General features: G+C 43.2%; 2 protein-coding genes across 2 annotated transcripts; both read left to right on the forward strand.

Annotated features, from left to right (window-relative positions):
• Nucleotides 1–44: 44 nt before the first annotated feature.
• mtmr6 (myotubularin related protein 6) lies at nt 45–11050 on the forward strand. The gene is made up of 15 exons (XM_068582220.1): nt 45–249; nt 2550–2681; nt 4138–4300; nt 4415–4572; nt 5565–5693; nt 6581–6715; nt 7078–7210; nt 7315–7424; nt 7630–7755; nt 7882–7931; nt 8038–8131; nt 8230–8336; nt 9556–9690; nt 9811–9937; nt 10415–11050. Exons 1-15 carry the CDS (start codon nt 226–228, stop codon nt 10781–10783), a joined length of 1992 nt encoding a protein of 663 aa, XP_068438321.1. The 5' UTR covers nt 45–225; the 3' UTR covers nt 10784–11050.
• Nucleotides 11051–17826: 6776 nt separating this feature from the next.
• Nucleotides 17827–23341, forward strand: amer2 (APC membrane recruitment protein 2). Its single transcript, XM_068582296.1, has one exon. It carries the CDS (start codon nt 18028–18030, stop codon nt 20116–20118), a length of 2091 nt encoding a protein of 696 aa, XP_068438397.1. The 5' UTR covers nt 17827–18027; the 3' UTR covers nt 20119–23341.
• Nucleotides 23342–23752: the final 411 nt, after the last annotated feature.

Below are 23752 nucleotides of genomic sequence, written 5' to 3' on the forward strand. Positions count from 1 at the left end.
TTTTACTTTGAAAATATGCAACGCCAAGTGTTGATGTAATTGCCCGGACCTTGACGCGGATGGAGGAGTAGAATAATTGGCAATAAACACATATCGTATGCCTCCGACAAAAGTGCAGGCGATTTGTGCAGCAAATTGACCCAACGAATGCCCAATGATACATTTGTTGCCAGAAGTCGTCGTGTGAAGCTTTGCAGTCGCTGACAGCTGTTTGGACTCGGTGAAATGGAGCACATCCGAACGCCAAAGGTAGCTAACAGCTCTAACCTAGCTCATTGCAAATGGACAGGAAACAGCCAGCAGCTCGGCCTGTCTAGCTGGGATTTATCCAATGTTCTAGAGTGATTATGTTGTCCAGATATCTTTGTCAAGGCTCACGTTAAATAGTTTGTGGATTCAATGGCACATATGACGAGCTGGGTGTCGCCAGCAGCCTGAAGTGTCAGACGTGACGAGCATCAATGAGTTGTTTGTTTTCCCTCCCTGAACAGCAAATAGTTGCTCTGTCCCTTTGAAATGTTACTACCTGCACGCCATGTGATTGATTGAGTTAAAGTTACACTATCAAGCCAGACAATGCAGCCAGTGTGATTTAAAACTCCACAAGGAGAAACCAAAGTACATCCAAGCATGATGGCATGTTGATTGACCTATCGGATGTACACTAGACTGCACACCTGTTCGTCTCATAGTGTTTGTAGGCACCTAACCGGAGTCTCAGTTTTTATGATTGGGACAGTCATCCTAACTAACTAACTATATATATATATATATATATATATATATATATATATATATATATCACTTATATATATTTCATATATCATATACAACAAAGCAGAGCATAGATACCAAGTGGCTGGTGATGTCTATGGATTGGATACTGACAGTGATTGTTGTTCAAGGTTCATTTATTGTTAATCTAAAACACAGGGTTGCACAACGAAATGCATACACACACTTTTTTTCTTTTTTTTTTACTGACCACTACAAGGATGGTTTGCAACCAGTTTAAACTAGTATGGAGATTCATACTTTCAAATTAAAGCTTAGACAGACAACACTTTATATTCATAATTATCGTTTTACATCAAATCCAGAATGATGGAGCACAAAGGCAACGTAGCAAAGAAAACATCAGTGTTCCATACTTGCAGATTCAGCTTCAGGTGGTTTTCCTTTGAAATGAACGACACATATCCTAAATAAGCCTCTACAGTTGACGGGTTGTGACATGCTTTTTAGGCCAACACCTAAAATCATACACACATGTATGTGGGTGTAATCATGCAATGGGTGTGTGTATGTTTACAGATTGGCTTTCTTCATGCTGTTAGGGAGCTATGTGACCTCATTGTGGAGGCTCCAGGATGGTCATGCATTACAGTCCAGCCTCTTTGGGAACATGGTTTCCTCTAGAATGACAGATCTTATAGGTGATGTCCTGGGATCAGGCGGGTGACATTGCAAGCAGACTGGGTGTGGCCCTATTGTCTCAAATCCTCTTGCTTGTTTGCTTGAATGAAACTGCAGCAGAAAGCTTCATTGCTTTCCAAGAAGTAAGTGTTTGTGTGTGTGTGTGTGTGTGTGTGTGTGTGTGTGTGTGTGTGTGTGTGTGTGTGTGTGTGTGTGTGTGTGTGTGTGTGTGTGTGTGCGCCATCTCTGACTCCCAGGAACCAGCAGGGCTCAGCTTTGGCATCACCAGACGACTGAGACGAATATGACAAATATGTTATTAGATAGTTCTCATTTTCAAATAGTTATCCATATCTGAGAATGACCAGAAAACGGAAGCAGAGGAGAGCATGTCTGACTAAACCAGAGAACCGCTAATATGACGAATCATGGATTTTGACAGTTGGCCGCAGTCGCCGCTAACTGCCATAAGAGCCTTTTAGACACAGAGTGGAGGTCACTAGTTACAGTCAGCTGTAATAACTCTTATTATAATGGATTTTAGTGCCAGAGAAAGGATTGAAGTGGAATGAACACATGCATGTTTTACTGTCATTGTTACAAATAACACACATCCGTATTTTGTGTGTAAAAGGGCGTTCTGACCACCTGAGTTCTTAAAACCCATTTTGAACAACAGGTAAAGGAAAGAATAGAGCAATAAATAGTTCCGTTTGACTTGAGTGGCTCGCAATTGGTCCAAATGAATAAATAAATGAATTCAGAACCCAGAGGGTTTATGCACATTGACGGCACATTCGTCACAACGTTCAGTCAAAGCTATAATTAGACTTTTCTTCCATTGTCCAGAAATCATTTGTGACAGATCATAATGGAACTGGCAGTTAAAAGTTAGACCCAGGTGGTCAGGGTTAGGTAATGTGCCAGCTGGAGCCAGTGCCGAGTGCCACTAACAGCAATGTTCTGTTTGCAAGCTCCTGTCTCTGTTCTTTTTTAGTATACTCCATAACGTTGCACTCAGCTGAAGATGTTTAACAACCTAAACTACTGATTAATGTTGTTTATTACTGACTTGTGCGTGTGTGTGTGTGTGTGTGTGTGTGTGTGTGTGTGTGTGTGTGTGTCTTTTGCAGGTGGAGCAGGTGCGACTGTTGGATCGCTTCAGCAACAAATTCACAAATGGCACCCTGTACCTCACAGCAACACATCTCATCTTTGTGGAGAGCAGCTCAAACAACTCAACGTCTGCCGCACAGGAGATCTGGGTGAGTAGAGTTGGTGGAGACTGCTTTCTGCCAGTCACCCTCCATGTGGCGCCAACATGATGCTCCTTTGGAGAATACAGTTCGGCTCACCGTGCTGGGTGCGGTACAGCACACTAGTGCAGGGTTACAGGGAGAAAAGGATGTCGACAGTGGAAAAACACTTTCTCCTGGCTACGACTCAATGTGTCCCGGTTTCTTCTCCAGATGGAGCCAACTTTCCAAAACATGAAACGTAGGACGGTGCAAATATAACTGTGGGTAAATGAGGATGCTCAATTGACAAAATGGACTTGCTTGTAGCCTACTTGTTACCATATAGTCTGCAATGTACTATATAATGTGTGCTCTCCCACACTGGAAGGACTTACGTAATGCTGCAAGTAGCTTCTTGCCAAATCTTTGCTGCTGTTGTTGGAAATATTTTACTCTGAGTTTCTACAGCCAGTTTTAAAGAGACATCAGGGTGGCTGCCACAAATTAGTCTGCAACCTGAGGGATGTGAGCGTGCGCTGGCGGTGTGTTGGGCAAACTGGTGTGTGTGACAAGAGGAAGTAAGGGAGCGGTGCAAACCCCTCATTGTAAAGTTGCAAGGTATCCGGTTGTCTTCCTCCATCTGATTAGAGAATTACTGATTCAGCACTGTGACAACTGTGTTATTGTCGTCTGGCTGCCGCAGTCGGTAGAGCGTCTTGACTTGCTGACACTGGCCTTTTTTTTTCCCCCCCCTGTTACAATGGCAAACATTTTTGCAAAATTGTTGTATCCTGTTGTATGATGGAGTGAAAATAGTACTTTCTGTATTTCAACTTACTGGTCTGCTTTTGGAAAGCTTAGCGTGGTTAAAAATGCTTTGTGCAGCAGTTTCTGTGGCGTGACCTCGTCCACGCTGCCCTTTCTGCTTTATATGCTGAGAAAAAGGGAACCTGTACTTTTCCTCTCTGTGGGCTTATCTTGTGCAGCGAGGAGTGTTGTCTCTTTCTGGAGTAATCTGTTGGTGAGAGAGAGAGAGAGTTTTGCTTTGTAAATCAATTCCTGTTAGAAATAAATGGACTTGTTTAAGGTTACTCGTGGTTAAGCTTTTAAGAGCGGTACACTGGTTAATATGGACACCCATCATTTTTTGTATACAGTGAACCAGTGAACCACAACATTTCTCACCTTCTTAGGGACACTGATCCTTATTTTGACTATCTCCTAATGTCTGTTGTGTATTGAAAGCTGATGAATAAGGAGGAATCTGTTACGGACGAGGCAAAACGACACTTTGCATACATAGATTTTCTAGCAGTGCACTCCTGTAATTGTTGAACAATTTGTTTGTATTTTGGTTGTAGTTTCTTTTTGTTCCAACACAAATAAGTAAATTAATAGAAACAAACCAAAACCCAGCCTGAAGCCATTTACTGAAAGATCATCATCTGTCTCTCTCTTTTACCCCTTCTCCCCTCCTCTACAGATTTTGCATCACCATATAGCATCTGTGGAGAAGCTCTCTCTGACCACCACGGGCTGTCCTCTGGTCATCCAGTGTCGCAACTTCCGGGTGGTTCATTTTGTGGTCCAGAGAGAAAGAGATTGCCATGACATTTACAGCTCGCTGCTGCGTCTTCTCCGGCCTGGTGGGTTTCAGCTCGTCTGTGGAAGATTGGTTGCTTTTCTCTATCCACGTTTGTCTGCCTGCATTTTATTTATATTCTAAGGCTCTTCGTTTGGTTCCCGTCTTCTTTGTGCAGTGTCCTACGAGGAGCTCTACGCGTTTTCCTACAACCCAAAACAGAACGACCAACAGAGAGAGGAAGGATGGCAAATCATCGACCTCGGGGCGGAGTTTGAGAGGATGGGCGTCCCCTGCGACCAATGGCAGCTCACGAACAGCAACAGAGACTACAAGGTAGAACGTTAGCTGTGTGATGTAAAACATGAGTGATCTTCATCTGTACCACCAAATTCAAAACACTGTTGGACACTAATCTCCAAGAGAAGGATACTTTGGCAATTCCTGGTGCTTGTTGCATCTGATGCTGCGGTTATGCATGCTGCTTTCCTGTGCTGAGAAGAAGAGGAACTTGCACATACTCTTGACAGTTTCTAGGTATATATTGTTTAGACTTTTATGTAAATAAAAATACTTATTTTTATCATTTTAACATCCTCCCCAGTCAGGAGAAAATGGATGAACGGCAAAATTGTGTCAACGTTTCGGAAAGATAAATTACTCAAGCACAGAAATTGAAAAAAATCATTTGGAGTAAAAGAATGAATGCTCCCAAATGAAAATCAGCATGTCCTCTTGTCAGTTGAAGCTAGCCTTCCTGTCTAGGGTTGGACCTTGGCAACGCCTCTGTGTGTAAACACGACCCGCAACTAAATTCCTAGGAGTGGACCGTTTGTTCATGTCACATGACTGATTACAGAACAAATCCAACAATAATGTATAAAGGTATAGTTGTGTTGACCTGTTATATTGTGTTTTATATACATTTTCTAGGCGTGCCTGCTCAAACACGAGGCAAGAGTTGTAATAGTGGTAGTACTTTATGACCGGTTCATACACACCTTCGCAGTCATTGTGAAAACATAATGCATGTCCAGCAGAGGGCGCTGGAGTTTCACTGTTCGCTCTAATTCTATATGACGGACAAGCAGCGCTTTAGTCCAACGTTTGTGATTACTTCCAGGAAAATGTAGAACCCAAGCTATAGCTGTGTCCAATCACTGTTAAAATGTAACACGACTTGTAGAAAATGTAGCACTTTCAATTAATTAACTTAGTTATCCTCACCATTTTGCGTAGTTCAGAGTAATACAAATGTTGACGCCCACTCGTCAGGAGACACCAATAGTGTTTGTGTATGTGATGTGTGCGTGTTTTGTGTTTCCCAGGTGTGTGAGACGTATCCACGGGACCTGTATGTTCCCATCACAGCCAGTAAGCCCATCATTGTGGGGAGCTCCAAGTTCAGAAGCAAAGGACGCTTTCCTGTACTCACCTACTTCTACCAAGAAAAAAAGGTCCCGTATGAAAATCATTTTACAGGGTTTTTTGTAATACATTATTTTATTAAGTTTGATTTTATTTAGTTTGTAGAGAGAATGTAAAATACATACTGTCGGTGTGGCAGGGTATTGTATTGGTGTTTAACAGAAAATGTTTTTTCATCAATTATTTTTGATTTTTGATTGTTCAGTAATAACAAAGCCCTTTTGGTTGTCCTAAGTAGGTGCTGCAGTGTACTTAACATCATTGATTTTCTAGTGAAACGAGTAGAGCAGACGACCTCACCTCATGCTCTCTAATTGTATACGAGCCTCAGAGTCTCTGCGTAGATTTGACAAACAAACTCAGCCTTCTGAGCTGTGCATTATAAAATAAGTGCAAATAAGTGTTTTTGTTTTGACTTTGGCAGACTCATGGGTGGTGTAGTTATTAAATTGTATGTGAGTTTCATAGGGAGGTAAAGATTCGTACATTTCAGCAACAAGACAATTCAAAGCATTCTACAGATTAAAAGCATTGAGACAAAGTGCAAAAGAAACACATTATAGAAGGTAAATTAAGATTTTTAAAAATGAAATAGAATGTTTAATAAAAGATGGAAAAGAAAACCCACTGAATATTAATAATGATAATAATAATAATAAAATCAGTCTTTTTTACACCAATGGTTGGGATTTTAATATTTTAAGACGAAAACTCTTGAGTATTTTGCCTCGAGTGTGCACCTTGTTCTCTGAGGCTATAAATAGAAGAGAATCTACTTTCCATGATAAACACAGACTCGTTCTTCTCACGAGTCGCAACTACACTAAAATAGTCCTTTTTCAGCTACTAAGTTATAGTTTGAGTTACTTTTTGTAATTGCCTTGTTCTGATCCTCATGCTCTCTTCTCCCTGACAGGCGGCAGTGTGTCGATGCAGTCAGCCTCTCTCTGGCTTCAGTGCACGGTGCTTGGAGGATGAGAGCATGCTGCAGGCCATCAGCAAGGCCAACCACAACAGCCGATTCGTCTACGTCATGGATACCAGACCAAAGGTAACAGCCAAAGACATTTCAAATGCTTTAAATGTGCCGTGTGTACAACTGGCTTCTGTCCTACATAAACATTTTGACAAACATTTTGGGCGGCTCGTCCCTTTGCAACAAGGTAGCCGGTTCCATCCCCTGTCCCCCCATAGTTCACATGTCAGCATGTCCCTTAGAAAGGCACTTAACTCCTAGCTGCTCCCCGGGCGCTTCACAGGGCAGCTCACTGCTCCTTAACCAATGATGGGTCAAATGCAGAGAAAAATTTCCCCAAGGAGATTTATAAAAGACAATTTCTTCTTATTTTTTTCTTAAATAGAGTGGCAGGTGGTTCGGAAACAAATATTAAATGCTTTTCTCCCGTCCTGCAGTTGAATGCGCTCGCTAATCGAGCAGCAGGTAAAGGCTACGAGAACGAGGATAACTACTCCAACATCCGCTTCAAGTTTGTTGGCATTGAAAACATCCACGTGATGAGGACCAGCCTGCAGAAGTTGCTAGAAGGTTGAAACAAACACACATTTCATTGCATTTCTTTTAAGGATACTTGAATGGTAACAAAGAGGTCAATGAATGTTTTTCCTGATATGACCATGTGTATATCTCAGTGATTGGGACTCGCTCTCTTTCCATGAGCGACCACCTGGTCGGTCTGGAGAGCTGCGGCTGGCTGCGGCACATCAAGGCTGTCATAGATGCAGCTATCTTTCTTAGCAAGGTAAAGCATTTAACCCTTTCCTACTCCCTTGATTTTTAAATTCTCTAAATTAAGAATTTATTTACACATTAACGTCGTTTTTTTAAAGATGTTTCTTTTTTTCTGAAAGTTACATTAGGCATACCTTAAGTTTAAAGCTTTCAATAAAAGCAATTATTAGATATCGTCCCTGTCTTCTTTCAAACCTGACTTTTTTTTACCCCAGGCGGTGACCGTGGAAGGAGCCAGTGTGTTGGTTCACTGTTCAGACGGATGGGACAGAACATCCCAGGTCTGCTCACTGGGATCGCTGCTCATGGACCCTTACTACCGCACTATCAAGGGCTTCATGGTAACAACCACAAACACACGCACACACACAGTTTGGCGCGAGTGAAACGATGACTAAAGACCTGATAAGAATATGGGCTTACTCTTCTGCTAAATAGTGTCTTTCTTCTTCACACTTGTCTTTTAGGTACTGATAGAGAAAGACTGGGTCTCTTTTGGTCACAAGTTTGCCGACAGGTGAAGTTTCAACTTGATTAAATAAGCCAGCGTATATCCTATTTACACCACCTGGTTAATTATAGTTTGTTTGATATGATATTGTGTTTGAATTGTTAACTGTTAGGTGTGACCAGTTGGACGGAGATCCAAAGGAAGTGTCCCCTATCTTCACTCAGTTCCTGGAGTGTGTCTGGCAGTTGACAGAGCAGTTCCCCCAGGTGTGTGGGATCTGTGTGACGTACGCTGTATTGATACAGACTGAAGACGTGTGTGCAGTATGCTTATTGTATTTATTTAATGATAACCCTGTGCGTAGGCATTTGAGTTCAGCGAGTGGTTCCTGCTGCAGATTCATGAGCACGTCCACTCCTGTCAATATGGAAACTTCCTCGGCAACAATCAGAGACAGAGAGAGGACTTGCGGTGAGTCCAACATGCACACATTAAGTTCTACATTGATTTTCAGATACTTTTCTGTGTGTTCAAACCTTCATAATTAAAGCAAGGCGATATGACAGAAAGCTCAGCAGTGAGACAAACTAAGGTCAAATTTATACCCTGATAAAACAATATACTAGATGAAACAGTACAACATAATTATTAACGTATATGAAATATAACTAATTGAAATTATAATTTAAATAATTAAATCAAGCATTGAAAAGAGGACAAATTACATAAAAGGGGTTTTAAGAAGTGATTTTAAAAGAGATTACGGATTTTGCTACCCTTATCTACTCAGGCAGGTCGTTCCAAAGCCGAGGGGCCCGGTCACAGCAGGGCCCCACCCTTATCCTGTGTGGGAAACGTCCACGTGTTTGACAGGCTAAACCAAACAAAATGGAGGCTTTATAGAATCCACAGTTCTGACAGATACACAAACAGTAGTAATGAGTGCTGTGAACATCAAACTCGCCCCAAATTCATGTCACATGGTAAGACATACAGGTTGAAGGATATTGCGTAATGTTTTACTTTCTTCTTAATTTCTCAAATTGTTGTTGAATAACATCGGCAAGTTTTCGGTTCAGTTGTTAAAGTTCTGCAGCCTTCGTCCTCAGTACTGGACCAATTTCAAAAAGTTTGTGTCCACATTCGTCATTTAGACACAAAATCATTGGAAAATATGCTGGGAGCACTGGTTTCAGATGTGCGTCGGTCATAGTTGAGCGAGTTGGATGATAATGAATGGGAGGCTAGGGTTGAAACAAAGAATGGGAGTCCAGAGCTACGTGAGTCAAACACCAGCTACATAGTGGCTCAAAGTACATTTTGACTTTGCTAGCACTGTCCTTTCAAATGCAGTGCTGCATTATTGAGGTAAAATTGACAATACCATTACATGAAACGTTCAACTTTTGTAGCGAACCATAAGTACAGTCAGACATGTCTCTTTCTATTCTACCAATTGATGGTTACAAACGATACTTTCAATCATTTATCTTACCTATATCTGCACTGGGAGCATAAATAATCAGCCTTTTTTTCTTTGATAGAACACACACATTTATGACAATGCTGGGAGCGTTTGTGTGTGAAATCAAGAAAGAGTAAATCAATCAATTTGAAAACCTATTTCATCCCCCATTGAGCCGCCTTTAAATGTTTTATGTGTCTCTCCAACTGCTGTTTTGTGTTTCAGGCTGAGAGAGCGGACCCACTCACTGTGGGCATATCTAATGAGTGAAAAGCAGAACTACTTGAATCCGTTCTACAGCCCGGCGTACTCTGAAGCGCACCCAGTGCTGGAGCCTTCCACTCTGCCCTACCATTTCAAGTACGTACGGCCCTCAGCACCTCGCTGCTACTGTTGCACATTACAAACTCAACACTTCACTTGACCCTCATCCCCCGTCATTCAACAAGGCATCTTATGGTATGTTTCCATTTTTCCCAGGTTCTGGAGGAACATGTACCACCAGTTTGATCGGTCCATGCACCCACGGCAGTCCATCCTCAAAACGGTTCTAACTCTGAGAGAGAACAGCCGAGAGGCAGAGGCCACATTGCAAGCACTGGAGAACGTGAGTTTATACACGCTAATGATCTATGAGGAGCACATTTGGAAGTTCTTGATGAGGAACAATCCCTTTTAGATGTACCCTTAGGGTTCTGAAAGACAAGGATGCAATACAAGCACAATTTGACACAAAAAACTAAAACAACGACAATATAAATAATACAAAATGTGTCAAATAATAAATATCATTTTCATCATTGTTCATTTTCTTGTTAAGATATTAACTTTTCTTGAGATGAGATAAAATAATTGCAACCAGCTTCTCTGTTATTAAAAATCCTTTTACTTTCCAAAAACATGAGTCGTTGCACGTCAAATCCAACCTCAAGTAACATATTAGAATAAAAATCTTGAAACATGTTTAATGTTTGGATAGTGATAGTTGGTCCAAAAGGTGAAGCGTAAATAGCTGCATTGACATGTTTCTTAATTCCTGAATGAAAACGTCTTTGTCTTTGTTGTCTTGTGCCTCCCTCTCCAGCGGCTCCACCAGCTCGGTGTGACCCCCATTGTGACCTCTGACCCTCCTCCGCCCACCAGAGATCAGCACACCAACTCCCTCCCGCCACGTCCCAATTCTCTCATTCTTGGCGCGCCCTTAAACCACAAAGAAGTGCAGCGGCGGGAGGAGGAAGACGAGCAGCAGGAGCAGGAGGAGGAGGAGGAGGAGGAGGTGGGCGAGGAGGCCACAGAGAGCACCGACACGGAGCGGACAGTGGAGGGGAGCAGCGGCACCGAGAGCAGGAAGCAGAGCTACGGAGAGCTGGAAGGGACACACAACAGCGAGTTGGCCAAAGAGGAGCCAGCTGTTGTCAGCCTGGAGTTTGGAGTGGCACGCATGACCTGCTGAGACCAAACAGGGGGATTGTGGGATACCGAGGGAGAAGCGCGGCTTACTGAAAGTGTTTTGCGTGGCAAGGGGAAGCTATCGTTCTGTATGTGATAACCTGCAGATTACGCAAGGGTCCTTAATGGGCTGAGTGAATGAAGTTGTATGTGTGTATAGTCTAAATATCAATGGAAAGTGTCATTATTATGTCATATACTGCACCTATAGGAAAAAAAGCTTGTTTTTTTATGAATGTTGGAAAGCACTATAGATAACTAATGAGTAAAATAAGAGAATAAATTCATCCAAAAAATAGTGACTCTTCTAGTTTTTTTCCATCTTTTTATATAATCCTAAACATATGACCTTGATATTCTCAATAAAAAGTCACATTTCTTCACATGAAAACCCACGGGAAAACACTTTTTTTGGCACCAGTAATAGTTCCTCTCGTCCAAAGACTTGAAACCAGCTTAATCTAAATGTTGCTTGTGACCTGAGCCGATTTGGCTTCACTGTGACTGATTGAAAAAAATAAAACATCAGATTCTACATTAGTAAAGATAATCTGGCATTGGAAACTATGCTGAGACAAAATTTGGCCTCACAACTAACTGCTTAAACGTAGTTTTGATAAAAGTAGTCATTGGTTATTTCACTGTTACTGTCACAAATGAACTGTGACGTTTGGACCCTGAAGAGGTTCAGCTGTTCACTGTCACCCTTATTGATCATTTGATCCTATTTTAAGTCTCATATTGATTAAATAATCCGAATTACTAATGTGCATTGATCACAAAAGTCTATTGGACGCTGATCAGGGGTGGCTTCACGGATACACTGGCACAAGGTGTAAGGTCAATAAGTGTGTGTGTGTGTCTAAGAACTGACAAACGCTGAACTCTTTAAAGGATTTACTTGAATTGACCGTCAGACTTTTTAATTATTAGAGGTGCTAATACTCTGTTATGATATTTTTATCTGCATGAAGTGTTGAACGCTGAACAGTTAACCGGGATCTTTAAAATACTTCAATACAATTTTAATATTTTTTAAACGCCTTCATTTTACCTAGGTTATAGTAACTGCCCTTGAGATGTGGATTGATAATTTAGACCTAAATTTCATATTTATTGTCAAGCCAGAATGTGTTTGTTCATCTTTTGTTAAAAACCAGAGTAATGATGTGTTAATTCCAGACTGAGGTTTGAACTTTGTGTCATACTATTCTGATTAATATTCATATTGGAGCTCTGTAAGTATTATCAGATTGCACCAGATATTCAATTCAGTTTATATAGCCAAAAATCATATAAATGTAAGAAACCCGAGGGAGAGCAACAGAGGAGGATCCCTCTCCCCGGATGCTGTCATGGAATAGATGTCATGTGACCAGAATGAAAAACTGACGTGTGTGAGTGTCTCGACAAATTCACGATCATCTTTATTTGCGTGGCACTTAAGGAAACAAAGCATACACTCAGAATACCACAGACACCTTAATATGTGCTTCTACATATATATATATGGCAGTGAACTACTTCCTTCTGAAACACCACTTTTTTATCGTCCTCACACTGTCGGAATAAATGGACACGCACACACGCAAACGCACACACGCAAACACAGGAATCCGACAAAGCATCCTTTGTCTTCAGTCTATGACAACCAACAACTTACAGTACAGATGGACTGCCAGTGCAGAGTGGTGTGTATCCCCCTGTGTCAGCTTTCTCCAAAGCTCCTTTGTATCCACAATCAGAGGAAAGAGAGGACAACAAGTGAATAATTGGGTTTTTGACAACCTTAAATTAACTTAATTTATGTTTTAACTCTTTTCTTTTCTTAATGGTTTCGTCGACCTCATATTGTTCTGTTCAACTTACGCGTCGATCAGTCATTTGTACGCATTCGTTTGACATGCCCGGTTTGAATCACAAACAAGTTCTGGCTTATGGTGTTCAGTTTATTTAATAGAGTTGCTTACATTAGTATGCATTTTTAAAATATGTGTAAATTAATTCAAGTTGAAATACAAAAGTACTGATGAGAACAATCTTGATTTGCTATGGCATCATAGCTTTAAGTGACGCATGCTTCCTATTTTAAATTTTGACAAAGGCATAAGTCAGGTTATTGCACCTCCACCACTGTGTCACTACCATCTCTTCCTGTAGCCTACTTGTGCACGTTACCTCACATGAAATATTGAGGACTCGCTTCCAGAGACAAGCTGCTGGGGCTTTGAATCATTCAGAAGAGTACTGCACGCCATGCTGTGAAAACACTCCTGAGGACAAGAAGGGAATACTGTACTCACTCTCAACATAAACGCTAGTACTCATGCAAAATGTCCATATACAGAGAGCCCACATTGATATGCATACTGAATACATACGCTGTATGTAGATGGTACACATGCAGGTTGCCTGTGTGTGTATTAGAAATAGGTTTGAGTGTGTCTCTTGTACATACAGAACAGCATTTTTTAATTATTAGTAATGAGCAACTACACTTTTCTATCTATTCACGTCTAATTCATGAATGTGTTTGTCTACTACAAGACACATATCTTTGATTATTGTGAAGCATGCACACGAAGGAAGTGTGGAGCTCTTTCACGGCAGACATATGGACTTGAAAAGCGACGGTGTTGGGCCAGGATACAATAAAACCACAACTCTGGAATTGGTAAACCTAAACGGAACAGAGCCATCAATATTATTATCAATTACACATGTGAGTTTAATACTCTGATGAGCCCCAGTCTGCTGCAAGAACGGTCTGTAATATGCAGAAAAAGTTCTCAATGAAAATGTTTCATTGAAAAGATCAACATAGCAAGACTAGACAATTATTATGGTTATTATTATGTATTTAATTCTGATTTATTAATGCAATATAGGAGTACTGTATTGTATTTGGTTCGGTGGGCCCACATGCTCATAGAGACATTGTTTACAGCCGTGAGAATGGAAAAATGTCAGGGAGTCTGCTTACACGCTTAACGACAGTTAGTACTCCCTGTTGATTACTAAAGTAACAAAAGAGCACCGGGGGGGCGGTTAATCCTGGGACACACACACACATACACACAGTATAGCTTAATCTGTAGTCAGAAGACGCTGTCTCCAAAAACCACCTGATGAAAGGTGCCTCTCATAACAATGTGTCTAAATGCTGGCAAGAAGTTCACAGCAGGTGTGTTTCATCATCTGCTCCGATTAAACCACCATGTACGATTCCAAAATAAACAAGATGGTTGGCAGCGGACATCTTAAGAAGCAGAATGTGTTAGTAGTGGATGATTTGCAGTTCTTATCTTGACCTATCATAAGGTTGAAGCTGTCGAGACAGCACCAATGGCAAACTCATAATAGTCAATAATCAAAATTGAATGATAAGTACACACTTTCATAAATCAAGTTAATTAGATCATGTTTTGGTGACAGAATGTGTAACAGTTCAGTTTCACACCGTCCTGAGTGGTATTTATTATGTAGGCGTGTTTGTCAATTATTATTTTATGTCATTTCAGCTCCTGCTCCACGCCCCCCTACACTCTGTCAGTCACTACCTCCTCATTAGCGCTCATTCCCTTCACCTGGTCCCCATAACCGTCACCTGCAGCTCATTCCCTCGTTAGGCCCTCACTACCAAAGTCCCCTCACTTGCACTTGTCTTTCGCCAGATTGTTTTGTGTTCCGACTAAACTCTCCAGTGCCGCTCTTGTGTCTTCTGTTGTGATCCTGCCTTTTTGAGTGAAGTTGTTATCTTTGCTATCTCTGTCTGGAGTGTTGCTTTTGGCTCCTGGATATGTCCTGTGACAGAATGAGCAGCTACTGCACTGCCACTATAGCTGTGAAGGCGACACACAAAGGCATGTCCTAAATCCACACATTTGCATATCTGGATTTTTGCCTACGGCCGTGCACTTTTATTTGAATTGCAAATAAAAATTTACAAGCTACAAAGGCAAAAATAAATATGATTTAGAATGAACTTTTTCGCCGTATCAGCAGGATCTCTGGTGTTGAGCTTCTAACAACATCGTCCAGCAATCAATCCATTATTTCATTCATTCCCTCTGCACACACACACACACATTGTGTCATCTGTAAACAATATGCTTAGCACACACAAATTAGGCTACCCACCTATGTGGTTTTAAAACTGCATCAATATTGATATCCTGGCAAATGTATAAAGCATATTCAGCAGGCACATGCAGGCATAGTGCAAAGGATACGTAGACCATGCAGGCACACTCAGACAAGCCACACCATTAGAAAACACAGTGAGCAAGAAAGAGAGGCAGAGAGAGAAAAATGTCCTCTAACTGTTCCACTTAGTACTGAGCTTCACTCAAGGGGCTGAAATGGTGAAATGGGAACCCTATTTAGACAGATGGGGGTGGGGGATGGGGGGCAATGTGTATAGTGTGTGCGTGCTCCTTCTATTGCGTGTGTGGATAATTCTTCTCACAGTAATTAGAAATAAATTAATAATTTGGTTGTGATAAGAGCGCTTTTTTTTAAAATTAAAGATGTATTATTTTTTGTTGATTAACCATAATAAGCTTGAAGACCACACTTTCATAGAGGAGTATCATCTTCATTTTCTGATAGTTAAGCCTAATATGTATCCCAGAGTGTAAGGGTCATTAGGTATTTTCCTCTAAACTCTCTTGCTTTCCCATCAAATCCCACTTGGTTCAGCAATGTAAAATAGATTGTGAAGGCTGGTCCGTGGAGGCAAGATTTAGAATAATGGTCGTAATTACTCAATATACAAATAGTAATAACACCTTACTGATGTTGAAATGATTGAACTAGAATGATGATGTGTATTTCCACCATAAGAACATCCTTTGTCTCATCATGTGATAGCTGAGCCCACTCTTCAGTCTTCACTCTTGCCCGGCCATCTGCTGCTTAGAGTCCGTTTCAAATCACTCCAATAGCCGGCTGACCTGCTAGCATGGCAGTAGGGCATTCTGCTGGAGTATCCGATGTACCTGGAAACCTGCTCACTAGGCGACTGACTGACTGGCAGGCAGGCGGACAGGCCGAGTGACTGACTTGTTGGCTGAGACAACAGATTATCTTTCCTATTGGGGCCGAGCACGAGGAAGACATGCTTCAGCGCTTCACTCTGGGGAAGCCCTCAAAATGTGTTTGTGTGGGTGTGAGCATGTCTGTGGATCTGTGGGTGTGTGTGGAGCCTTGGGCTGATGAATACAGACATTGTTTCATAGCAGTGGGCTGGAAGAAGAGAGCCTGTGCCCAAAGCAACTGAGGAGGAGAGAAAAGGAGCAAGGGAGGGAAAGAAGGAGGGGAGAGGAGGTTTGTAAGTGGGTCGGGGTATCAGGGAGATTCATGGGGGGTTGGGAGGATAGAGGCTGTGAAAAGAGCACCCACAGCGGAGCCCGCTCAGCATGAAAAATAGGGAACTGTGGGTGAATCCACCGCAGACGAGGATGACAAATATTTTGGAAAAGATAATCAATAAACTGGAGAAATATGGGGATATATATGGGGAGAATACCAGAAACCTGGCAAATAGGCAACAAGTTAAGGCAAGACACTACTTTTTTCTCCAGTTAGTGAACACTTATTGTTCTACATGCCCAATGAAAATGTAATTGCTAAGGTAGATGCTTACAGTTTAGATAAAGAAAGATTGTGCTGTTGTCTCTATGAGTGGTTACAAACACACAGACACACACACACACACACACACACACACACACACACACACACACACGAACAAACAAACAAACACACACACACAGACACACACACACACAAACACACACACATACAGACACACACACATACAAAAGATGATAGGATAACAGTTAGATGTGTTAGCTCTTATTAGACACCTGGTACTGTGTGTTTGTCCATATGGAAGAGGGCTTGGGGCCATATGGCCCATATGTCTGGCACAAACTGTATTTGAGGGATGTCTGAGCTGTGTGTGTGTGTGTGTGTGTGTGTGTGTGTGTGTGTGTGTGTGTGTGTGTGTGTGTGTGTGTGTGTGTGTGTGTGTGTGTGCGGAATGTAGTTTCTAAATCCATATCCCGGGCTAAGCCTACTCATAATGTTGATCAGCAGGTCTTGTATTTGAATCCTCTAATACAGGAATCTGACATGGTTATTTTCATTTACTTTGAGCTTCTCCACACTTACACAGACACGGACACACATAAACACACACACATAGACACACACACACAAACACGCACACACACACACACACACACACACACACACAAGACTGGGTCAAATAAGTTACGCTGATACATTAATAATGTCAAACTACCATTTGCTTGAAGCTTTGACTTGACTTACCTCACAGGATGATACAGTATCAGAAATCTGCAAAGACTTTATACAAAATAGTCAAAGTTAAACTTGTGCTAGTACACTTTCACTTTTTAGATGTTTCTTCCACAGACATTTATAAACAACATCAAATCTAAAGGATTTGATGCGAGAAGTCTTTATAATTAGCCATTCCAATCTGTCTCGTGATCCACTGAGAAAGCTCATAAACATATTGAGCACATGCCTAATCCGTCATAATTCATTAGAGGGTGTGTATCTTTACATACTCACCAAACACACAGGGACATGCACAGTACAAACACACGCACACACACAGACACAAACACAGGGATGGAAGCAGTGAATTTGGGGCTTATACATTGAAGAGTATTTAAAAGAAAAGAGCAAACAGTGCACTGGTGACAGGGGAGGTAGAGGAAGAGAGGAGGATGAGGATGGGGGAGGGTGTGGAGGACAGACACTGGCGCCCCGCCAACGCCGACGAAAGCAGCTTAGCCCACCCTGTTGCCATGGATACAGTAAGGAGGAGCTCCCAGCATGTGTGTGTGTGCCTGTGTGTGTATGAGAGAGAGAGAGAGAGAGAGAGAGAGAGAGAGAGAGAGAGAGAGAGAGAGAGAGAGAGAGAGAGAGAGAGAGAGAGAGAGAGAGAGAGAGAGAGAGAGATGCAAGCAGAGAGAGAAAACCAGCAGGCAGGCATTAGAGCAAGTCAGAGTGGGAGTGAAAGAGCACCAGCCAACAGGGTGGAGAGAGAGACACAGAGATAGAGAGAGGGTGAGTGTATGTGTGGCCAGAGAGAGAGAGACAGAGAGAGAGAGAGAGAGAGAGAGAGAGAGAGAGAGAGAGAGAGAAAGAGAGAGAGAGAGAGCACTGAAAGGCTGCTGGACGATAGAGTGGGAGCAATAGTGCTGGATAATGGAGGTGCAGACGGAGTGTGTGGAGCCTCCTGTGGCCCCTCAGTGTGACCCTCAGCCCACAGGGAAGATCAACAAAGCTGCCTTCAAACTCTTCGGAAAGCGGCGCACCGGGTCCGGGATGGCCAGCTTCTTCTCCTTCAGGAACAAAGGGGCAACAAATAGCGGGAGCAACGGGAATTCTGACAACGGGAATTCTTTGAATGGAAATGGATCGGCGGCATCGGTGGAGCTCGTTCGGAGCAAAACCCACGATGGACTAACGGACTCTAATAATGATGCTGATGGGCAGAGAGGGGAGGGGCTTGCCATCCTGGAGGCAGGGCCAGTGAGGTCGCTCAGCAAATCCCTGAGTTTCTTCTCTCTACTCCGACGTGGGAGTTTTAGGTCGAGTGCCAATGGAGGGGCAGGACTTGTTCGAAGAGGGAGGGGCCTAAAGGGCTTTTTTAGCAGCATGCGATGGAGACGCAAGGAGAAAACAAACGAGGGAGAAGGGGAAGAGGTGGAACAGAAGGTGGAGAAGGATGGGGATATTGCCGACTCTGAAAAGGTAAAGGATATCACGCTCACCCTTGAACCGCCTCCTCATCATCACCAAGTGGATTGTGGGAATGCAGAAGCATCCCCTAACACAGAGACTCCCACTACTAGTGTGACCATGACACCCCCACACTGTGTTGCCGCACCAGGGCAATCTGGTGAGCCAGACTCCCCCGTTCCTTACACACCCACTGACTCACCACTGCACCCACCCATCCAAAAAGCCAAAGCCTCAATCTCCAGCCTCACCCCCTCCCTCGCTACGCCCCCTCTGGATCGCTGCAGCACGGGGGACCCGCCCTCGGAACCTTCGGTGGACCGCCTCTGCTCGCTCCTCTTCACCGACGTCACATCCCTCAAGAGCTTTGATTCCCTGACCGGGTGTGGCGACATTATTGCTGACGCTGACGAGGAAGGGCCCGCGGGTAACGGGGGCAGTGGCACCAGCAGCAGCAGCAGTGGGGGAGGAGGAGGGGGGAGTGTGGGAGCGGGCGTTGGGAGAGCTGTTTGTATCACCAGCGCCACGTCTCGTGGCTCCCCAACCAAACCCTCTCTACCCTCGCAGCTGTCCCAGCCCATGTTCTCTGTTCCCATAAGCTCAGTGCCTTCTTGCCTCCCGGCCCGGGCCCGGGCACCGCCTCCACCACAGCAGCACCCGGCTGGTAGCGGTGTGGTGGCCTACATGGGTGGAGGGGAAGAAATGGCAAGTCCAGAGGGAGTGGACGATGCAGACATGCAGGGGCTCTGGCACATGCTGCCCTCAACAGGTGACAACTCTCCTGCTTTGCCTCGATCCCATCAACCTCCCTCGAACACGCCGACTTGTACTTATCCTCCTCGCGCCACGACCAACCCTGCCAGCAGCCACCTGCTCTCAGCCTACAGGAGTGCAGACCGCAGGTTACCTCCGGTGAAGGCATTGGGGCTCAGTAAGATTCCAGTAGTTGGTGCAGCAGGAGGCCGTGCAGCTAAACCCCCCCTCCCTCACACACACGGCCGTCATCCCACATCACCCGGAGAAAAAGAGCCACTTAGTGACGAGGGCTACTGGGACACACCCTCGGCAACGCCCACAGCAACACCCGACGAGAGCGGGCTGCAGCGTGCCCAGAGGACGGCCCTGTCGCACGACACTTACTCTGGAGAGCACCTGTACGACCTCTACAATGACCCTGAAGAGGTAGGAGAGGATATAGAGCAGGAGGACGATGAAGATCTCAACAGCACGCCCTCTCCATCCACTGAATACAAACTGAGCCCCACCTCCCAAACAACTCCTCCTTCCTCCTCCTCCTCTTCCTCCTTCCAATCAATGAAAGGCAGCACAAGCCTTCCTCGGGAATCCAAGATCCCAGTCAGCAGCAAAGACACCCCTCCTCCCCACTCTGTAAGCCAGTCAGCCCTCTCGTCTGTTCTCGAGGCTGAATCCCCTCCACCAAAGACACAGGCGCCTCCCCCGGCTCGCACCAGAATCCCTGTCTCCAAGGTGCCCGTCCGTCGTTCTGGAAACAAACCTGGCAGCACAACCAGAGGAACCGCCCACAAGAAGTAGCCCCTTTCGCCCAATTGCTGAAAGACTTGAGTGTACATCACTTCAGTGCTGTTTATGCAGAGTTTCCCCACACCAAACGTTTTCCCAGACCAAGAAAAATGTTGAGCTGTAGAGTTAACAGCCTATAAATTCCTCTGAAATCTTAAAAGCTCTCATTCCTCAAGAGTTTTGGCCTAGGACAGGCTGGGATAGAATAGGTGGTTTTGTTCACTTGAGAAAGTCGCGAGGAGACTCAAAAAGCTGGGTGAACACTTCACAGCCCTCACTGGAACTTAAGAGGTTGACTTTTGACAATCCATGGACTCGCTAGAGACACATTTGCCTTGTAACTTCCTGGAAAAGCTCCTGACCTGCTGAGAGTTTGACAGCTCATGACTGCACACTGCAAAAAAAGGAAAAAAAGCAGAGCACCTTTTATCTTTTACATTTTTATTATGGAACGCCACACGGCATAACATAATTTGCTTATATGGACCTAATCTATCAACGTTGTTTTTTTTCTTCTGAGATTGTCATTTTGTCAAATCTGTAACAAATTACCTCCTAATCTTTTTGATCTTAGAGCCAAAGTTAAAAAAAAATCCTCCTCATTTCCATTAACAGACACAATGAGACCCACGGCCTGGAATAAGCCACCATTTTTTGTTTGGCTGTTTTTTTGCTTTTTGAAGATGGTTTTCTTCTGACCGCACACTGATTATTAAACTGTATGTGCAAAAATACGAATGGACACTGCGATCCGACTTTATTGTTTACCTACTTTGCAGCGACAAATGTGTCCAAGTTCCACGTCAAAGGCCAAACAATATCTTCTTTTTTTCTGAAAAGGGAGACCTCCTCGGTTTTGACTGGCTATTATTATTATCATTATTATTATTATTATTATTATTATTATTATTATTATTATTATTATTATTATTATTATTACTGTGGACGGACTAAGTTTGGCTTCAGCCTGTTGCATCTGGATTTCCCTTAAACCGCACTACATCACTCAAAGTGCATCCGTAGGATGTCAACCTCTGGGATTTACAACTGTTGAATTTTCAATGAAAACCTGCTGTCGCAATACTCAAGCTGGAGGGATCCTTTGCACTGATGCTTCAATGCACACACATACACAAACACGCATACAATTTCAGACAGGCACACAAACATTTCTCTCCCTCTCCGCATGCAGTGCCACATCTACAAGGCACAAAGGTCAGGCAACATCAGCTATTACTGAATGACCTTAGTTACACACACTGTGCAACCTTTGTCTTTGTAGCTACACTGGAGGACTTTCTTCTCTGAGGACACATGCACAAACAACCATTTTTTATAGTTAGTACTTTCTTCTTCACTGGATTTCATACTGTTTTCATACAGTATACTGATTCATCCTAAGTCATACTGCTCGGATCTTAAACTGTGATTGCACCAGCTTCTTAATGCTCTGCTTTCTGTTCTTTGCAACTAACATACTGTACAAGCTGATGCAAGTGGATGACAGGGTGGCATCCTGCTGTCTGACAGTTTTAGAGAAATAGGATGTGACCCAGAAAAAGACACAAGGATTTCAGATTAAAAAAAATACTAATGACAAGATAAACTGGATCACAGCTACATGGGGACTGTTACTGAATCAGTTCAGAGTGCTTCATCCTCACTCTCTATGCTGTTGTACTCGCAAACATTGTACAACTTCATTACAGGGACCCCCGCAGCTGTGTGTGAATCTGAACGTAGCTTGGCGTCATTGTAGATCACTGGTCAGCTGTGTTGGTCTCTTTTCCTCTCTGTCCCTCTTTTGTGGGGGCGAGGCAAATGGTGGAGTTTACTGATTTGTAAGTCGCCCACGCTCTGAACAATGACGACAAACTACTGTACAGTGTTGAACCTCGCAAAGCCCCACTTGTTTTCAGAATGAGGGGGTGTATTGCAGTGCTAAAAGGCCTTTGTCTGTGATTCAGCAAGACAAGTTAAAGGGAGCAGGGTGCTCCTTACCCTTCAGTTACTGAGAGGGGTTTTTGTGGGGAAAGACATTTGAGGCGATGCAAGTACTAATGACACTTGAGGGTCATTCTAGTTCATGGTAGCTTTCTGTCTCATTTAGCATGTGATGATTGATTCACAACACTGCTCCAGGTTCAGATATCTTTTCAACCTTCTAATGGTATAGTGCAGGATTGGCCATGGGGTAACCTGATCCCAGGTCTACGGTAAGTATGTTTCTCATCCGATAAATACGGGGAGGCTAAGAGGTCATCTGGGGGGCAAAGAAAGATTGTGGCCGTTCAGGTTTTCTCTGCCTACACTGTGCTTTCTGCTCTTTTGATTTAGTATGCAATCAGTTGTATTGTCTCTTCTCTGGAGTACTGATGGACAAAAGAGTGATGAATGGGTTATTGGAGTGGTCAACAATTTAAACCCTTTAAAGTATTTCTGGTAAAAGAAGTACGAAGTGCAGAATCCGGCGTCAAATTCCATGTATGTGTGAATGTTCATGGCCATTAAAGCTGATTATGATTCTGAAAATAATAAAAACAATAGGTTTTGCTTGGTGATGCTTGTTGCTTGTTGACGAAAACAGTTGCCGAAGATTCTAACAATCAGATTTTCACTTTATGACATTGTCACCAAAATAATGATATTACTGTTATGATTAAGAGAAAGTAATAGGGCGCCATGAACTGGATAAGGAATGATCATATGCTAAACAGGTCTTTGTTTATATATGGCGTCCTCCTCGGTTGATGTCCCACATTGCTGCAGGTTGGTGTTTTAGTTGAACTTGTTTTTTTTATTTTTTTTTCTAAGTGTGGCAGTAAATAGTAAAGTTGGGAAACCTTGACCCGTTGCAGTGGCCTGTAATGACATCAACCACAGAGGCCGTCATATTGCCACTTGGATCAGTTCCTTGTATTTCTTTCCTAGATGCTTCTCTCCTTTCTTTCTGATTACAAATCTGGGCCTTTATGTGGTAATTTGCTGTGATGGAAAAGGACTAAATGTTTTTCCTTTTTGTTTTTTTAACCGTCTGTCTGTTCACAGTGTGAAATCTTTCCACTTTTCATATTTAATTAATAAAAATGTTTGAGCTGATACACGAGCTCATGACTTTTTGTAACCACATTTTACACAATAATCCATACACTTCAAGGTCAAAGGCTTTGTGTGCTTGTATAATTATAGCAAAATCAGATAGAGCCCCTCTCTCATCAACCCCCGTCTCACATCATTCCTCCCCCAAATCCTGGTCCACTTACATCTCCACGGAGTAGGTTGTGTGTGAGAGAGGGTGAGAAACAGAGATGCTTTTGTTAATGTGCAGCATGTGGCATTTGTGTTGTGACGTCGCACTTGGAGAGAGGTCTGCTTGGCATGGGAGCAATAGGTTATCAATACATTATATTGATTGCTGCGATGAAAGCCTGACGGATGTGTCACTGCCTGCTGTCGGTCTCTCGGGGGTGAAGATGCAGAGAGACAGGGACAGCAGCCAAAATGATGTCAAAAACATGCAGCTGATGCCCTTGGACATGGAACCTGTGTGTCCTGAATACAGATGAAATGGAAACTCTCATTGTCTTCGAGGAAGACACATGTTGCCATGGAGAAGCTCGTATGTTGTTGTGGTGAGGGTGCGCAT

This window comes from Clinocottus analis, unplaced genomic scaffold (assembly GCF_023055335.1).
Source record: "Clinocottus analis isolate CAN_PGR_092001 unplaced genomic scaffold, fCliAna1.0.p SCAF_18, whole genome shotgun sequence".
Taxonomy (NCBI): domain Eukaryota; kingdom Metazoa; phylum Chordata; class Actinopteri; order Perciformes; family Cottidae; genus Clinocottus; species Clinocottus analis.